The sequence below is a fragment of the Ischnura elegans genome, chromosome 7, assembly GCF_921293095.1.
Source record: "Ischnura elegans chromosome 7, ioIscEleg1.1, whole genome shotgun sequence".
Lineage (NCBI taxonomy): Eukaryota > Metazoa > Arthropoda > Insecta > Odonata > Coenagrionidae > Ischnura > Ischnura elegans.
This window is the reverse complement of record NC_060252.1, coordinates 16,216,993-16,235,032: the sequence shown is the minus strand read 5'-3', so window position 1 is coordinate 16,235,032 and position 18,040 is coordinate 16,216,993. Positions and strand designations below refer to the sequence as shown.

The 18,040-nt window shown below is 37.3% G+C and overlaps 1 protein-coding gene across 2 annotated transcripts in view; it reads right to left on the bottom strand.

Moving 5' to 3' along the window:
- The window catches only part of LOC124162881 (phospholipid-transporting ATPase VD), a 259,032-nt gene that overhangs the window by 6,113 nt on the left and 234,879 nt on the right, over positions 1–18,040 (bottom strand). Inside the window, exons 6-20 of one of the 2 annotated variants that reach the window (XM_046539574.1) lie at positions 17,725–17,874; positions 17,099–17,212; positions 13,702–13,914; positions 12,229–12,804; positions 10,082–10,298; positions 9,822–9,977; positions 8,130–8,351; positions 7,192–7,555; positions 5,952–6,106; positions 4,640–4,842; positions 4,404–4,527; positions 3,833–3,990; positions 3,010–3,114; positions 2,517–2,704; positions 1,554–1,778 (exon numbers count right to left, since the gene is read on the bottom strand). In XM_046539574.1, the coding sequence (XP_046395530.1) occupies positions 1,554–1,778; positions 2,517–2,704; positions 3,010–3,114; positions 3,833–3,990; positions 4,404–4,527; positions 4,640–4,842; positions 5,952–6,106; positions 7,192–7,555; positions 8,130–8,351; positions 9,822–9,977; positions 10,082–10,298; positions 12,229–12,804; positions 13,702–13,914; positions 17,099–17,212; positions 17,725–17,874 (3,170 nt within the window). The remainder of the gene's footprint in view (positions 1–1,553; positions 1,779–2,516; positions 2,705–3,009; positions 3,115–3,832; positions 3,991–4,403; positions 4,528–4,639; positions 4,843–5,951; positions 6,107–7,191; positions 7,556–8,129; positions 8,352–9,821; positions 9,978–10,081; positions 10,299–12,228; positions 12,805–13,701; positions 13,915–17,098; positions 17,213–17,724; positions 17,875–18,040) is intronic. The other variant, XM_046539575.1, reaches the window with a different exon arrangement.

Below are 18,040 nucleotides of genomic sequence, written 5' to 3'. Positions count from 1 at the left end.
AGCAAAATTTTTCAGAGATGAAGAGAAAGAAATACACACTATTCCTCAAAACTAGATGACTATTAAGAATAAAACATATTTGAATGAAAGTTTATCCAAAATACATAGAGTGGAATGTAGAAGAAAATGCTAAATAAAGAAAAAGACAAAAATATAGAAGAAAGCTAATATACAGTGACCATTTTCATAAAAAATATGAATCAAGTCTGAGCTAAGCATGCACATTCATGCAAATACCAATAATGAAGAGAGTTAAATTAATATTCACCGATTAAAAAATGAAATCTGTCAGAAATATATTTTCTGATCACAGACTCCCCTCTATCATTCGTAAAGGCTTGATAAGCATTCAGAAAATGATACAATGCACAAGATAAGTGCACACATAATTCCATTTCATAGTGAAATTCTAGACTACCATAGCCGCTGTCCATCACCAACATAAATATATCCCTGGAATGTACAGTGTTTCCCATATGTACTCAAAGGAGTTGCATTACAAAGCAAGTCATGCCATCACAAAGCGCCCCAGCAAGCTACACATAAATCATCTCAATTCACCCAATTACAGCCAGTTTTTTTCCATCAGGAAGCTAACAGCAGTCTTCAAGTTCTCCGTCCAGATTTTGGGTATTATGAGGGCTAAAACATCATGTAAAGTAGCTCTTTAAAGAAGCATTTTAAAAAGATATCATGTACAATATAGGGCCAGTCCATAACTATAGAAACTATCTTCCTCTAAATACCATCAAAGATTCATCTATATTGGAAATAAATATGGATTTTTAATAAGGCTAAGAATAGCTTAAAAATGAGGTCATTAAAGCTTAAGAAATTCATTAAAAGTCTACATGGCAAGGCTTAATATTAAAAAAAAAAACCTTCTTTGGTTGATTGAGAGTTGAATCTTCATTCTTACACCATCTAAATGCAACATAAAATATGTGCTTCCTTCAATAGACCTCCACAGTTAACAAGATTCCACAGAATGAAGTTGACTCAGAAACATCAAAACCAGATTTAATGCCCTCATAAAAATTTCCATTGATGCTACAGTTCAAACTGCCTCTGTATAACTTCCATGAACTTTAACCCATGAGTGATGCATAAAAAAATAGAAATTAGGCAATTTAGTTACACTCACATCGTGTATGGAAATCAAATAAAAATAATAGTGCCTGAAGAGGCAGGCTTTTGTAGATTCCCCAGTAAATTATGATGACGGAAAAGTAGTCAGCAAGGTTCCACCAGAGATCAGAGAGGATAACCAATTTGCCAGTCTCTATAGAGCTGTATTTGCTATTCTAGCATAAATCCATATTTCGTCTCCATCATTAGCATGGCTAGAAGTGAAAAACCATGTTTCAAGAACCGAACTAATCCCATAAAATCCTATTTACATACACTTCATGAGTTTCTTTCTCTGAATGACGGTCAGGAAGCCTGAACCTCGAAGCAGTAGTCTTTAGATTAAGGATGAGTGAGGAATGTAATGAGAAGTAAGAAGGCCAACAACCTGGAGATGGAGATCTGAAGTTTTGCTGCCAACTCACCTGAACACAGAGGGAGCAGTGGAGCCCCGAGTCCACGACACAAACAAGCTCCTCTCACCTCTGCCAACAGTCTCCCCCGAGCTGTCTCCCGTGAACGTACGCTCCCCGTCGTCGCCCAAACGATCCCGCCCGGCCAGCAAAAGCTCTTCCTCGCGTCTCCTCTCCTGCAGCGCCACCATCACATCACTCGGAAACAGCGTCCCCTTCAAACCTTTCACCACAAACCTGAGAAGAGAAATTATGCACCATGCTCATCTCGATACGAGCAATCCAAACTGGATTCCATTGCCAACACATGCCCTTTTATCATGCATTTCCATTTGTGAATACAGGAAAAGAACAAGGGAAGACCCATAAATAGAGACACCGAACTTTGCAATTAGAAAAAAACTTCACAGTTCAGTTAAACAAACTGCGTTTACATGGTCATACTATAGACTACTTGGAAAGGCTATGCTTACTCTGAAGGCATGGTTTGTACATTTTCTAACAATTATGGGAATGAATAATATTTCAATAAATTGTACTCATAATTACTGTTCATAAAAATTCAGTGCCTCTACCCACACATGATTCATTGCAAGTAACTACAATTAATAGTAAATATTAACTAAAAAGTATCAATCTTCCTCAATTTTTTTATCTAGTTGAACTAGTACAACAACAGCACAAAATTTAGCCACCATCATCTTTAGCTTGCCCAACGGGTGAAAGCATTTGCTAAATTCATTTCAGAACACAAACATTATTCTTGAAACAAACATACCTAATTCTTTCAACTCCAATTTTCAAGTCATAATCAATGGATTTGATGGCCTTAATGAATTGAACATTTTTTCTTTTAAATTTTGAGACAAAAAAACTACACAACTTGTTCACCTATATGGCCCAGATAAGACCACACCCAAAATCTAGATAGCTAACAAGATACTTAACTTATAAAAACAATGATTACAACTTTACCTTGGAAGCAATGCAAGGACAGATGACAAAATTATCACTGCCCAATAAACTACAGATCCCATTGTTTTAACAATGACCCAATAATTGCTCGGCAGTCCAAAACACTGAATACAAAGGGTGTTATAAATGATTGAAAATATGTAGAAGGCAATAATTGAGGCCATGATGAATAAGAAGTGGATCACAGTCTGAAAGAGAAACATAAATTTACTCCAAGCTCAGGAAAACAATAAATTATAAAACACAAATTATCATTTATAATCTTCATCCTTAGGTTTATAAAGTGTCATGAAATTCTATGCACACAATTTATCTTTAAATAGTCTTAAAAGCCTGCACTCATACAGATCATGCCATCTAAATTTAACAAAAGCTTGACCAGACTTTCAATATTTTTCCTCACAACTGTTTTCAGGTATTTATTTTGAGGTGAATATATACTACTGCAATAATATTTCTAACATATTATCATACATTTAAAATATTTACTTACCCATGACCTGGTTTCAACTGCTACATGCAATAGCATTACAAACATGCACGAGGTAGTTATAGTGGTCCCAAATTCCCAGATGCCAACATCTGTGTCATGATAAGCCTAAAAGATCAAAGCCAAATCACTTGTAGCAATAAAATTACACCATTTAACCACTGTAATAAAATCAAAATGATATCTTAAAACTTTAATTTTCCATTATATCAAATGCACATTCTAAAAGTTGACATAGCACTCACAATAAACTTTACACACATAGGAAAGTAAGATATCAAACCTTAAAATAAAAAATTTCAGATAATGCTATTAATCCAATAGTGGATATGAAACTTAAATGATTTAATGCCTGACGCTGATAATTCAAAAGGAAATGAGGTTGTAGCCAGAGGCCTTATTTAAATGATTTGTTTATTACACGATCACCGAATGAAACATATAATAAATTTCATTCTCATTAAGATCTGAGCACTTGCTATGCATAAACACATAAAAAATAACTCCCACCATCATTTAGTGAAAAGATGAATGGACCTCTTCTCAGAATTAAAATAGAGCAAAGCTTTGATTCTCTTTCCACATAAGGGGAATACCCTAAGAGATAATCAAAATAGACAGAAATTCATAAACATTTTAGTGAAGACTTTTACTTTGGTTCATAAAGAAAAGGCGGGGTATGGGAGATTTTTGGGGAGCCGGCTAGGGAAGTCATACTTATTTAATGTATCAAATGAAATGATAATAGAACAACAGATAAAAAAGGTTCTAATAAAAAAATTCGCTAGGAAAAATTTCACAGAGTGAAGTGTAAATGGATACTTACTGCCTCCGTAACAAAGAAAATCACAATGCTCTGGTACAAGGAATCAGCCATGGTTGCCCAGAAAGAGTGAGTCTGGTAAACCAATCCCAACCGCCCTTGACGATACAACGCTTTATGGCTTAACAGAAGGTCGTCAGGTGCATCCCGATCATATGCACCTAAAATATCACAGCAAAGGAAGAATTGGACGATATTATTCCCAAGCAAAACAAATATTTAAGTCAAAAAAATACGGAGAAAGCATATAAATAGCATGAAGGAAATGACAATCACTGATGATTAGTTATTCCACATAAAAAAACTTCATTGCACAACAATGGATGTAGCCAGGGAATTTAATAGATAGGGACCACCCCAGGACCACTCGTCCTCTAGGAGTTCTGGGGGAATCCGTGCTTGAGGTGGGAGAGTTTCTCCCTGGAAAATGTTTCCCCCCTTAAGGCAAGTGATATTGGGTTCTTAGGATTATGTACAGATTTCAAGGGTGAGTCGGAAACTACAAAAGAGACTTCATCCTCTCAATCACTCCAAACACCACCATGCCTGTGAAATAAAAAGACAATCCACTTACCAACAGCAATTGGTGGAAGAGAGGTGAAGAGTAAATTGTACAATAGCAGGTACATCTGATCAATCATAACAGATCCAGAAAATCCACAGTAAAGTTGAAACCAAAAAATGAGAAAGACGAAAGTCTGAAAAAATAAGAAAATTTATGACAATCCAAGTAAATACAGATACATCCATGCAACCAACAAGGTCATTAAAAAGGAGGGATTTATGATTATAGACAATGTGTGAACTTACAGCGTTCTTGTAAAAGAAGTAAAGAACCATTCTTGAAAGACGATCGTAGCACCAGTGTCCATGCACCAAAAGAGCACGTTCTAGGAAACGAAACCTAGAGATGGCAAAGTCCGAGGCCATCACGGCCTGCATTCCCTCCTGCCCAGAGATCCCTATCCCAACATCAGCCGCCTGAATCATAGAAACATCATTTGCTCCATCACCTAGAGAAAAAAAATGCCATCATCAAAAACTAGATGGTTTATAAGATGATACTAGCTACATCTACCTAGATAAACTTGGTAAGAAAAGAATAGTGGAGGATAAAAGGTATGTATACTTATTCTTGTCTTTCTCTCATGATTTGGTTCAAAATGAATATTTATGTAGTCCATTTATTCTTCTGCCAACTTTAAAGCAAATTTATTTCCTTTTTCAGCGCTAATTATCATGACCAAAAATTACAAATAACAGCATAAATATGTGTATTAAGAAAAAAAAACATGATTCAGCAATTGAAATAATAACACCAAGTAAAACGGTTTTGGAATGATTTTTTGAAGCAAAAAAATAAGCAAGTAACAAAAAAACCTTTAAAATTTAAATTACCTTAGTTACAGGTAAAATATGACAAACATTTTTAATAGGTGTCATAGCTATCATCATCTTGGTTAAAATATTTAGCATGGTTACTATTCTTTCTACATTGATTTCCATGAATTTATACCTAATTGCTATGCTCTTTTGAGTACATTCTAATCTTTTACTTTAACATGCTTGAGGGTTCAAAGGTTGCTTTGTCCTGTTCGTTAATATAGTTTAAATTTTCAAGGCTTATTGTTATTAGTAAATATTTTGTGCAACAAAAAATTAACTTTACTTAGCTCTGTCATTTACGCATATTTTAATTTAAAAAAATAATAATTTTAATTAATAATAATAATTTAACATTTAAATTTTAATTTCATCATAAAATATTAAAATTTTCCACACAAATTTTTGGTTCGACAAATACCCTCAAAGAAGAAATAAGTTTGTCAAAATGTCAGCAGACGAACAAATTGACCAAACTGGCCATTTTGGTCCAAAACTCAAGAGATAAAAAAGTCCACCAAATGTGATCAATAAGTAAAATATTATGGTACATGTACTGTTCATGTTTATGTAAATACTTCATAAAAAAGACTTCCTACAGAGAAGCACGAGAAGTATAAGTAACGTACAGGAATAAAGAATAAAATACACAGTGATTATCAAATTTAGATGTGTAGATTGGTATTGTTAAGCCATTTCATGATAAATAAGCCAAATAAATACTATGATACAAGCTTACCAATTGCAAGAGTACGCATATTCAGTTCTTCTTTAACAACCCTAACAATATAAGACTTCTGAAGTGGCGTAACTCGGCAGCAGAGCACAGACGAACAATATCGGGTGAGTTCCAGGAAAGGTCGAACTAAATTGCAATGTTTAGGCAATATATACCTGAAAATATAGAGAGTCATGATATAGCATTGACAAGCTATAGTGAAAAAAGGTGCCAAAAGTAAATTAACTGATCAACAAAAAAAAAACATATTGTAAGCAACATTTCAAAATTCAACCTATCAAGAATTCAAATTCATGATAATTTCTCCATTTTATTTTTCAAGCACTCAATAAAATTTTCAAAATCATGTAAAGCAACTATATACATATGTGATTTTAAAAGATTGCTATCATTAAAAAAAGAATGATTTAAAATAACTCAATCTCTGTTATCATGCACTAATGAACATCTTTAATCAGGTCAAGAGTTAGGGCATGAATACAGACTAAAGAATAAACTACTAACAAAGGAAAGTGTCATAGTGACATAACAATACCTCAACTGCACAAGTGCTCAATAATCATCCACTGAATCAAATCCGCTCTTCTAGGAGCCCGACAATACTCATGTGCTCAGCCGGCAGTAATCAGAGTATAAACGCTCACCTCCAATTATCCTATCTTCAGAGGTGAGCATTTGTGCTCTGGCTACTGCCAACTGAGCGCATGGGTATTGTTGGGCTCCCAGAAGAGTGGATTTGATTCAGTGGGCGATTGTTGAGTGCTGGTACAGTGGAGGTATCGATAATTGTTATATTGGGTAGTCTCCACTGTATCGTCGGTCCGCACAGAGTGCATTTGTTTCAATTTGTATTCTTTTCCTTCGTTTTTATGCATGGATCAATTCTGAATAGTTAAGAGCTATGCACAGTTAATTTCTCATGGGTCAGGGTCTCATAAAAATAAATTAATTATTATTATTAATGTGGAGAAGCCTTGTTTTCACATGCCCCAAGCAAAAGTTATTCAGAAAATAACAGTACCTCATACAAGTTGTAATAAAGAAGGGAACTGACATTATCTCTAGAAAGAAATCAATCACCAATGGTAGAAATCATATAGTTAATGAAACATCTGATTCTTTCAGAATTCACGAATTCCCCAATGACAATGCGAAGTCAGCTAATAAGAAACTTAATTTTATTATGTGAAAGACCTGCTACTTGATGCTTTTAACTAAATGGCTCAAAAAGTTTACTCACGTGAGAGTCTTTCCATCCACTACCAGGGCCCTCTGCTGTAAGTGGACAGCAGTCGGCCTAGTGAGGCCTTCGGAGTTGCCTGTGACATCATCTACCGACATGCCATCGAGCAGAACTCCACCAGAGGCTTCCCTCTGGATCTCCGCCAGGTACACTGCAATCATCGCCGATGCCCCTTCCCTCGAGTGAGCCGTTAGCTTCAAAATCCGCATTTGTGGAGAGAAGAGACGAGCAGAGTAGGCGACGTTCACAGCCGTCTCTGGTTTATCACCAGTCAAGACCCACACAACAATTCCAGCTCGAATAAGGGCTGATATTGTTTCTGGAACACCATCTTGTAATCTATCTTCTATACCAGTAGCACCTGCAACAGTAGAGAATTATACAAGACTTTGAAAATCCCTCTAAGAGTAAAAAAAAAAGCAATACCATGAAACTGGATGAAAAAAATCAGTGAAGTGGATAAAAACACGATGATCATGTACAACTGAAAATATGTACATGAATAGAAAATATTCTAAGAGCAATTTAAAAAGTACCTGTAATAAGACTGAGTTGCACATGAAAATACTTCATGCTTACGACATTCATATAAAAATCATATTTAAACAGTAACATAGGTATGCTCATTAAGTTTTGCATCTGCTCTATCAATTGCTCCAAGTGGCTCCATTTTTTTGCAGTAGCCAACACATACATTGCATAGTGAACTAATTTCCATAGCTTTATACCTTGTTTCTCCGAAATAGGCATATAAAAGTTTCATACAATTAATTATTATGTCAAATGCAATTGGAAACTCCTTCTGAAGAAACTCTATTACTCTAGATAAGGAGTTTTCAATTGCATTCGGCACATCTAGAAACTCTACTCCTCATAAGAAACGCACTCAAGACTTTTGTTGCATACATTTACTGATCAGGTGATTAAAATCATACCTAAGAGAGTAAGATTGCACTCCAGCCTGCTGTAAGAGTCTCGGATCTTACGTTCCCTGTTTTCAGTCTCACGTTCCACCTCATGGTGTGCCTTCAGCCATTCGTTGTACTCGACTTCGGAGAGTGACCTCCTTCCCATCATCAAAACTCGGAGCCCATTTCTTGCATAGCCATTCAAGTGCTGCTGTGTTTTCATTATTGTCTGCTGCATCCATGGGTTATCTGTAACATTAAACAAACATGAGAGTTTCTAGTAATCAAGCTACACATTCACATCTTATCTATATTATGTATAAAGCGGTAGCAAGTTCAACCAATGAAACTAAAATTAATTATAAGTAATTAATATAAAATTAAACTAATTAATAATTTCTCAATTATCAAAACTAAACAGGACAAAATTTATGCATCCCAAATTAATCAGACACAAAAATAACACATAGTTAATAAAAAAAACAGAATCGGATATATTAATAGATATTTTAACTACAGTTGAGCAGCCCCAATCCGGCAGTCGGGACTTGAGTGATGCCCGATTTGGGATTTTGGATTACTGTGGCAGTAACCAGTACAATTACGGAATCTGCGATGTTTTTACGAGGGAATTCGATAAGTTAGAACAACATGAGATGAAATTTAAATATCTTCACCTTGCAGAATTTACAATGAATAACAAAGTAATTTTTTCTATACTTACAATCAGCCACATTCAATCATTCGGTATTAATGCAAAACAGCAGAGTGAATAGAATGCAAATAACATGCATATATGAATGTATCCCAAGATATCAAATATGAAATGTCATAAGCCAAAAAATAGAGTAAAAAACACATTTTAGAGTGTTAAAAGTCCTTGCAATCCATACATGCTGAGTTTAATATAATTCAATGAGCTGTCTGCTATCTGCATCACCAACTCCATCAATGCTCGTCACCGCGTAGGTGCTTCAACTGCAATCAAAACCCATCGATTCATCTAGAGCTGATTGGGGAGATTCTCGCCACTGGAAAAAGTGTTTCTTTGCAAGGGTCTCAAACAGACTCTCACCACTTCTACTGCTCCATCTCCTACCCCCCATTTCTATAACATGACACTCACATCTCGGCACTGAGATATCAACCCAAAATATGCCACGCGTTGCTGCATCTTCAACTATACCAGTACAGATATTTGTTGTAGAGTACTTTATAACAATCCTACGATCAATTTTACAAGACGTAATAACGAGAACATATTTAAAAAGTATTCTGATGCTCATTTCAGTCTCCCGTCTACTTTGCAGCATGCAAAGCTTACAGCCCGCACGGTGGGGCCAAGTCCCGCCTGGATAAGTCAAGTCATCTCTGTATTGCATTAGAGGCACATGTGGCAGTTTCTGACTAGGCAATTAAGTGTTATACACATAACCGTGAGTCCCAAAGTCGACAGATGCAACAGGGAGAATTGTTTTTGATTATGGTAAACAGTTTCAGCAGGACAAGACGGATGCAATTATTCAGCAAAATCATGCTTCCCAGAAGCACACCTTGGAAATATTGCCAGAGTACGGGTTGGTTCCTAGATTAGGAAATTCTGGATTAGATGAGCTCAACTGTACTATTTTGTTTAAAAAATATATATTAGTAGGACTTAGCTGAATGCGGTAATGCACAAAAAGTTTCACTACTTTCCAACAATGGCAGTTAACTTACCAGTGCGAGCTAATTGACTAATGATGGCAGAATCAGCGCCTTTGCAGTACAGAAATATCTCTCTCGTATTTGGATGCCTCAGGACAACAGACATACACTTCCGGGAAGAGTCAAAAGGAAGGACTTTCAACACTTCCAATTCCAGCACTCCCTCACCTGGAAATAAACAAAAAAGCATGGAAAAGGGTCATCCACAAGAAAATTTAGAAATGTAGAAGAAGAATTTCTCTCAGCACGACCGGTAAAAAAAAAAGAAATACCTGGCAGAGATATAGTGGCTGTTTTGATTGTCCTATGCAAGAGTCTGCAGCCATAGGCATATGCTGCATTGACTAAGGCCAGCTCATCTGGACTCTCAGCCTCATAAATGGGTCGAACGTCTTCATAGACTGAATGTGAAGGTGAACTAGCAACTGGAGCAGATTTGCCTCTTATGCCCAAACCAGCAGCTAAATTATCTCCATTCCCTGGCCATCCCTTTTAGATAAAAGAGATAAATAGAGTTAAATAAAAAAATTAATTGGGTGTTCACAACAATAAAACACCACACAAAATTTAAAATATATGTAAATTTAGACGGTATGTGATAATTATGTTAATCTAATATTATGTACCACATGCAATGAAAACCATAATAAAATCAGTATCACAACCTTCAACAGCCAAAAAGAGTAAAGTAATCTATAAATTATTAATTATTGTTAAATCATTTAATTAGAAAAATAAATAACTGTCACTAAAGGCCTGGTTACACGGTACATTAGAATGTACAAGATTCTGTACATTTTTCTGAATGGTTTTCTGAACAGATTCTTGTACATTCTCATGGACAAGATCCACGAGTAGGTGGTTACACGGTACATTTTTTCGTACATTTTTAAATGCGCAACAAATTATTTCAACTTCAAATATAAACCGATGGGGAACATGCAAACTTTTTTAAAAGTACTAGAATAATAAGATCCTTACCTCAAATGTACTTGCCGAAAATTTCGCGGATGAATAATGCTTTATAGCTGAGATATGAGTCTTTAAAAATAATCTTCATCGACTGTTTGAAAACACGTGATGGAGCATGCGTGCGTTACATCACGGCCTGGAATCCACTGATGACAGACTGAGGAAGTGGATAGAAAAACTGTCTATGTAGGGACTCAAACGCAAATTTGGTGAATTTAATTGCTGCTTTAACGTCAAACTTCGGATTGTGAATATATTGGGTTGCCAAGGCGTTGTTGAAATAAATAAAGGCGATTGTTTGGGGGGCTTTGGAAAAATTAAATTTAAATAAGTTGATTGCAGATTGTGATCTACGTTACACACCTATATCATTTGCTTAATGCAGTAAGTATATTGCAGCATGGACCTTCAATAGAAAAACGTGTGAAAACCATATTTTTTTTGCTTGAGTTTTTGATTGCAGTGAGCACATTTTCAAAATTTCTCGTGCCCTTAAGCCGTGTGATATAATTAACAGGACATAATAAAGGCAGTTGAATTTTAGACTTGAAAGCGAGTGTGTCGTGATTTCTCTCCATCCTTCTCCTGTGAATCGGCGCACGCTACAGGAATACACGAGAAATATGAGGCTTATGGCAAGGTAAATTCAATACTTATTACTGCGATGCCCATAACGTTCGCAGCATGTCAACGCAACACCTAAAATTTCGACTCGTTTTGCAGTCGGCCTCGATTCAAAAACAGGAACTTGAGTAAATACAGCGTAAATAGAACTTGAATCTTATTTCTTTGCCTATCACATGCTTTTTTTATGACCTTTTAACGATCATTTGGATCTCAATCTTGGACAATTCTCGCGGTTCATACATTCAGCGCCTTTCCATCTGATCCTTCCTTTTACCCATCCCCTTTTCTTGTGTTCCATTCTTTCGCTACCCATATCCAATCAGTGAGATATCCAAGTCAAGCAAGATCATATCAAATCGAAATAACTATCGGGGCCATACGTAAACAAAGAAGTCGCCTATACAAGCCAGATGAAATGAATGTGTCGTTTTCGTAGTCTGCCACCAGGTGACTCTGAGTTCAAATTGTATGATTGTCTGAATGAAATTAGAGCAGGCGTTCAGAAATTCATACATTCTTACATTTTGCGTGGTTACACGGTGCATTTTCGCGTTCATTCTGAGATTCAGACATTCTCACATTTTCTTGTACATTCTCATGTACCGTGTAACCAGGCCTTAATAAACATTAAATAACTTAAAAAAAATAAACTTTTCAAATTTTGCAACCCCCTGAAATCTGCCGCCAAAGACGCATGCCCTCTCTGCCCCGCTCTAATGCCAGGCCTGTGCAGATGTGCCTTTGATATACATCATTTAATTAGGAGCGAATGAACTTGCCAGTTAGCCTTCAGTTATTTGAGTGCTGTTGAGAGCATTACCTTGGATAGCACCCTGCTTTGATCTTCAGACTCATCTGTGTCATCCTCCCTCCCATCCTCAACTTCTTTCGATGCACCGCTGCGCTTCCCAGGCACACGCAGGAGGGTCACCGAGTCTGAGCCTCCACTCCGTGACAGCCTCGGAGGTGCTGGTGACTCTTCAGGAGTGGCAGTTTCACTCGACGACTGGATGGGGGACAAGGGCCTGGATACATTGGTGGAGGGAGGCAAGAATTCCAGGTGCCTGGGCCTGGCGCCACTTCCAGGGGGAGGGGAAGGGGTCACCGAGCGCGACTCGTCCAGACGCGAGTATTTGCTGTCGGAGAGAGTGTTGGCCGATACCGAAGAGGGCGATGGCGTGGACGCCGCCCCAGATGGAGTTGGTGACGAGAGGGGCAATTTCCCTTCAAGCGTTGCATCGTGAGGGGTGCTTCGACCATGGCCAGATGCAGATGTACTTCGCTTCCTCACTCGAGGGACATTTCCTTGTCGCCACCAAAAAAATTTGGATTTTTCCATCTGATCTTTCACAGCACTTTCTTTAGGTTTTGGCTCAATGACACCACTGGCATTCATCTAAAAGAAAGAGAGAAATAAACAACGTTTTAAAAAAGAAGCAATGAATGCCCATTTCATAATTGTAATTTTTGAGAGAGAGCAAGCACATTTGCCCCACAATACAAGAATTAAAAAAGAGGATATAGAATTAAAAACTAAGGGATGGGAAGAATTTTAATGAATTAGCACCCGATCATAGAATTTCTTAGAATAGCTTAACTTTAACTGCAATGGTATATTCATTTTAAAACTATGCTCTTTGAGGTCAATAAGAATTTTTGCCTTCTACTATAAATAATAAAAAAATTGCTAGAATAAACGTAGTCCAATGACTAAACTTATATCCCAGCTGTGCATGAGCAAAGAGGAAAAGAAGGCTTCTGCAAATGATCTTAAAACATGAACACATAAAATGACCAAGTAAAAACTCAAACTGGAAGCATTTTACTAATATTGTGTATGTACTTGACAATCATCAAGTTTACACATAAGTTTTTTCCAATGACACCACTGTAGGAGGGCATAAATAAAGCTTATGGCAAATCTGGCAATAAGTAAGCAACCACTAGCACATTACTAAACCCTCCAAAGCAATGATGATGCTAAAACTGCTTAAAAGGTAAATAATTGTAATCTTGAATAGCCTCTTTGAAAATCTGAACATTCAAGGAATAAACAATATCATACAATACAATATTTTAAGCACTTTCCATGAATATTTTTGCGTCCAAAAACGAATCTGCTTTGGGGATTTCTACTAAAGGGCGAGTCCTTGACTTAAAAACAGCACACATGCTTAAATACAGGGAAAACAAATATGTACCAACCGAGGTCAAATATTTTTCAGTGAATACAAGTTGAGGAGTAAAAGCATCAAAAAAGCACTAAGGCATTATGACAGAGATCAATGCATACCTCATCAACATGAGGGTGGTGAGTGACAACAACGGTGTTGCAAACAGCCATGAGAGTAAGGAACTCCCGAACACGAGTCGGTGGTGGTGCCAAGCGACCTCCGCGCACATCCGAGGGAAATGCCCCGGCACCAGCTTGCCATGCCTCCCACGCCAACTCCTCCTTCAGCTTTGTGTTGGCAACAATTGGAGTGGGACTCCCAGGTCTCCTTTTCTGTGAGGTGAAAATGAAAAAAAAATTGAATTTAAATGGGAGGGCTGACTAATTAAAGATGGTGGTATGCCTCTACTCCTTTCGGTAACCTTAAGGAGAAAGGGGGAAACCTCAGTTGGCCACATTATGAGGCATGATGGCCAAATGAGAAAAATCGTAGATGGAGGTGGGGAAGGGAAGAAAGGGATGGCCCCGAATGAATTACATACGTCAGGTTATTAAGATGTAAAAGAGAAGATATAAGTATGAAATTGCTAGCAGTTAGGAGATCAGAATAAAGAGCTTCATCAAACCAATCTTAGGATTTCTGACTTATGATACTATCGATGGTGGTGGTATGGCACAAGCAGGGGCAGATTAGCCAGGGTGGGTGAGTACGAATACTCGCCAAGGCCTCCCATCCCTCAAGAATCCAGGGACGTAATTTTTATTTATTTATTTTTATCTATTTCACACACCACCGAAAACAGCACTGTTCGGCCTTTACATTGGGGTTGATAACATTTAACTATCAAGCGTTCACAATCATCCATGCCCTGGATAAGGGCAACTTACCCAGGTGGGACTCAAACCCACGACCTATGGTTTGGCAGGCGAGGACTTTACCCCGCCGCCACCGAGGCCGGCAACTTGTAAAATGCTTTTGTGCTGACCATCTCGTGAATTAGACTATCTTGAGAGAGGGAGTTTTTTTTAAATTCAAAATAGTAAATTCCCAGTTGCATATGTCTCGAGAAGATTTTGAGAAATTTTCATTCGTAGAAAGTCTGTTAGCTTTCATGATAGGCAACACAAGAATATAATTGTGGACATGTTTCAACAGGCATCATAAGAACTGAACGCACTTTCACTGTCGATTGTAAATTGAAATGGTTAGTTAAAATTGAAAAATTCTCGCCTAAATATTTCCTTTCAATTATTTTAAGGGAGGCACTTGTAACTTCGGGCCCTTTGACCATATTGCCCCTAGTCCCCATAGGTAACCAACCAATTCAGCCCTGGCCTCAAGAATTACCTCTACATATGGAGGCTTTTGCCCTCATCTGATCATAGAAACCAACAATCATTCTACTTTAATCCTGACTTTATCTTAAGTATTTCATTTGAGTTCTAGAATTTAAAAACTATGCTCCATCACATATAAACATGAAACAATTACAGTACAACCTCGATAAAACGACACCCCACGGTGCACTAATAAACACTTGCTATAGCGAATTGTCGCTTTACCGGAGGTGGAGCAAATAATAGCCAATATACCTGTTGCGAGCAGTTACACAGGAACAGGAGTCGTGCAGCGACAGATACATTTCTATCCGATAAACGTAATCATAAATCCAGACGAAAGGCAATTTTTTTTTGCATCACTTAATTTCCTTTCCTTTAATTCCATTTTTCACTCAAACAACGACTAACTATTCAAACCATTTATAAGCGCCGCACTGAATAAAAATCATGCAAAGGATTGTTTTGTTGATCATTATGCCAATGCACAACCGACGAAGCCATTTTTCTATGCACTTAATTAGTGCATTTACGTAATCATTCTATTATTTTGGTAATTTCCACTGAAAATTCAAAAATTTAATGGTAAAACCATATCGCTGTTATTTAATGCCTCATATGTTTCTATTGGTGTACATTTATTGTTCCTGTACGTTAAGCGGCAGTGAAGTGAAATAACGTATTGCATTTGTTACTGCAGTCGAAAACGGTGGAAGGTTGTATAACGTTCCTGCCTTGGAAGACTTTTTCTATCAGATAATGTAATATCTTCATTATCTACGGTAAAAAGTTTGCTAAGCTTGAAAAATGATGTGATTAAAATTGCCGTTGTTAAAAAAAGTTCCTTTTTGAGTGTTACGCTCGCCACGTATTTAAAATAATACACCTAGTTTACCACAGCACTGCAAACGAGAGACAGTTGTTCTGTGAGTTCTTCCAGCGGCCACCAGGGGATGCTCGGCTACCCACGTGACAGAAGAGAGCACCAGTACGACTCCGACCACTGACGCGAATAGTTCACCCTTGTGAAACCGCAACTTATGATCGGAGTCCTTTCTTCCCCGACTCCGAGTTTACACCGCAGGCATCACCAGCAATTATGAGGGGAGATAAGGCTTTGGTGCTTTGCATTAGTATAATCAACCTTCCCCACTCTTGAAATTCTCGATTGGCAATCTATCCCTGAAATACTCAGCTTTAGGCTTAGGCGTAGCCCCTTTCTCAGAAGTTCACGCAGATTTGAGTGGGCAAAACCACCCGAACAAAGCTCCTTATAACTCTACATAGTCTGCATTCCTTGGGCACTTTTGTTTTTTTTTAATTGTGAAGAGCGAATAGGAAGATAAATTAATTTCGACACTATCATATTAGGTACTCCTTTTTTTATTTTCTCGCTTAGATGTGTTTGGTGTTTTTTTGGCCATGGTGTCTGCCATCAAATGCTTTCTATTCACGCAACTCACGGACGTGCGGGTATGTTGCCGACTGCTTTCTGCCGCCCGAGGAACGAAAGAAGATCAAGTATTCGCGAATGCTAATGCAACAATATTTTCACCAAAATTAACTACTTATTTATCAAACGAAAGTTTACCACATAAATTTGAGACTGAGCACTCCATTAACTTCATTTCTAACAGATCGCTAGCAATTCCAGAGATAAAGGAGTCTTGATGTAAGTTTTTCCGGCGGTGAAACCCTCGCTATGGCGAGAGCCAACACCAAAAGGGGCTCGTTATGACGAATTTTTGACATGCTTATTATATGGTCAAATGACGGTGCATCGGCTATCTCTCGTAATAGCGGGGGTGTCGCTATAGCCCGTACTCGCTTTAAAGAGGTTCCACTGTAGCTGTTTTTTCACAAATATGATACAATATAATTTACCTATGTATTAGTATGATAAAAAATGCTTAAATGCGAGGAAAAAAAAGTGACAGAATAAAGAGGCCATTTTCAAAAGCATAACTTTTATAAGTCTAGCACATATTCTACAGAATAATTGAATACTATAACTGCAGAGCAGAAAAATATTTTATAAGTTGACAATAAGTGTAATTTGAGGAAAGCAGGACAAGAGGTTCTTGTTTTTTTTATAAATCAGATATGTACTTGATATTACTTTTTAAACCAGAAGGTAACATTTACTAACTATTAAGCAGAGGATTTGTGGAAAACTTACTTCCGAACTATTTGTAGATGTGTGACTGTAGTCCACACCCCCCACAGTACACCTCTGAAATATCATCTTGTTCTCGGTCAAGGTTCCAGTTTTATCAGAGAACAAGTATTGTATCTGAAAAAAAGTAAAGCATGACTCTCAGCACCATATTCAAAGAGTGAGTTAGAAAGGAAGAGAAAGAGGCTTGGATACAAAAATGAAATTTTAAACCATAGAATTGCAGTGTGAAATATCCAAAGAGAAAAAATCATTCGCCTTGACCGGGAATGATTTTTTCCCTGTGGATATTTCGCATAATTTGTGCATTGTGGGTGACTCCCGTAAAAGTGATCACCCGGTATACTTAATTCATCGAATTGCTGTTATCTATTGCAAGATAAGATCTCATCAATCCAAATCCACTAACTGAAGCAGTTACATGAAGACTGTAACACAAAATGTTTCTTTTACCAACTGCCTCAGAAATACAATGAAGTGCATTTGTAAATGTCAGTGGCACATGGCATACGACACAAACAAGAATAATAGCACAATAGCCAGTTAGTTTGACCATGGAGTTAATTATAGTTCCATGAAACTTAGTTGCATCAATTCCGAAGGATGAAAATATTTTCAATTGTCCTGACCTGCCCCAATTCTTCCGGGATGTTCAATGCCCTGCATTCAATTCTTTTATTGGTCTTCCGATCATAAAGTTCAACATCATGGTGAATATGGTAGACTTGGATTAGTTTAGTCATTTCCAGAGTCACATAAAGGGAGAGAGGTATCATCACCTGGAAGATAGGGAGAATTAATCACAGGAAAGTTCACCACAAACAAAGAATTTTCTAGTACAGAATAAGAGTGACATAGATCTACAATTAAGTAGCTCAAAGTTTACATCAAAAACAAAAATGCATCTTATTATGAATTATTTACTCCTTGACCCCACAGTAGCGA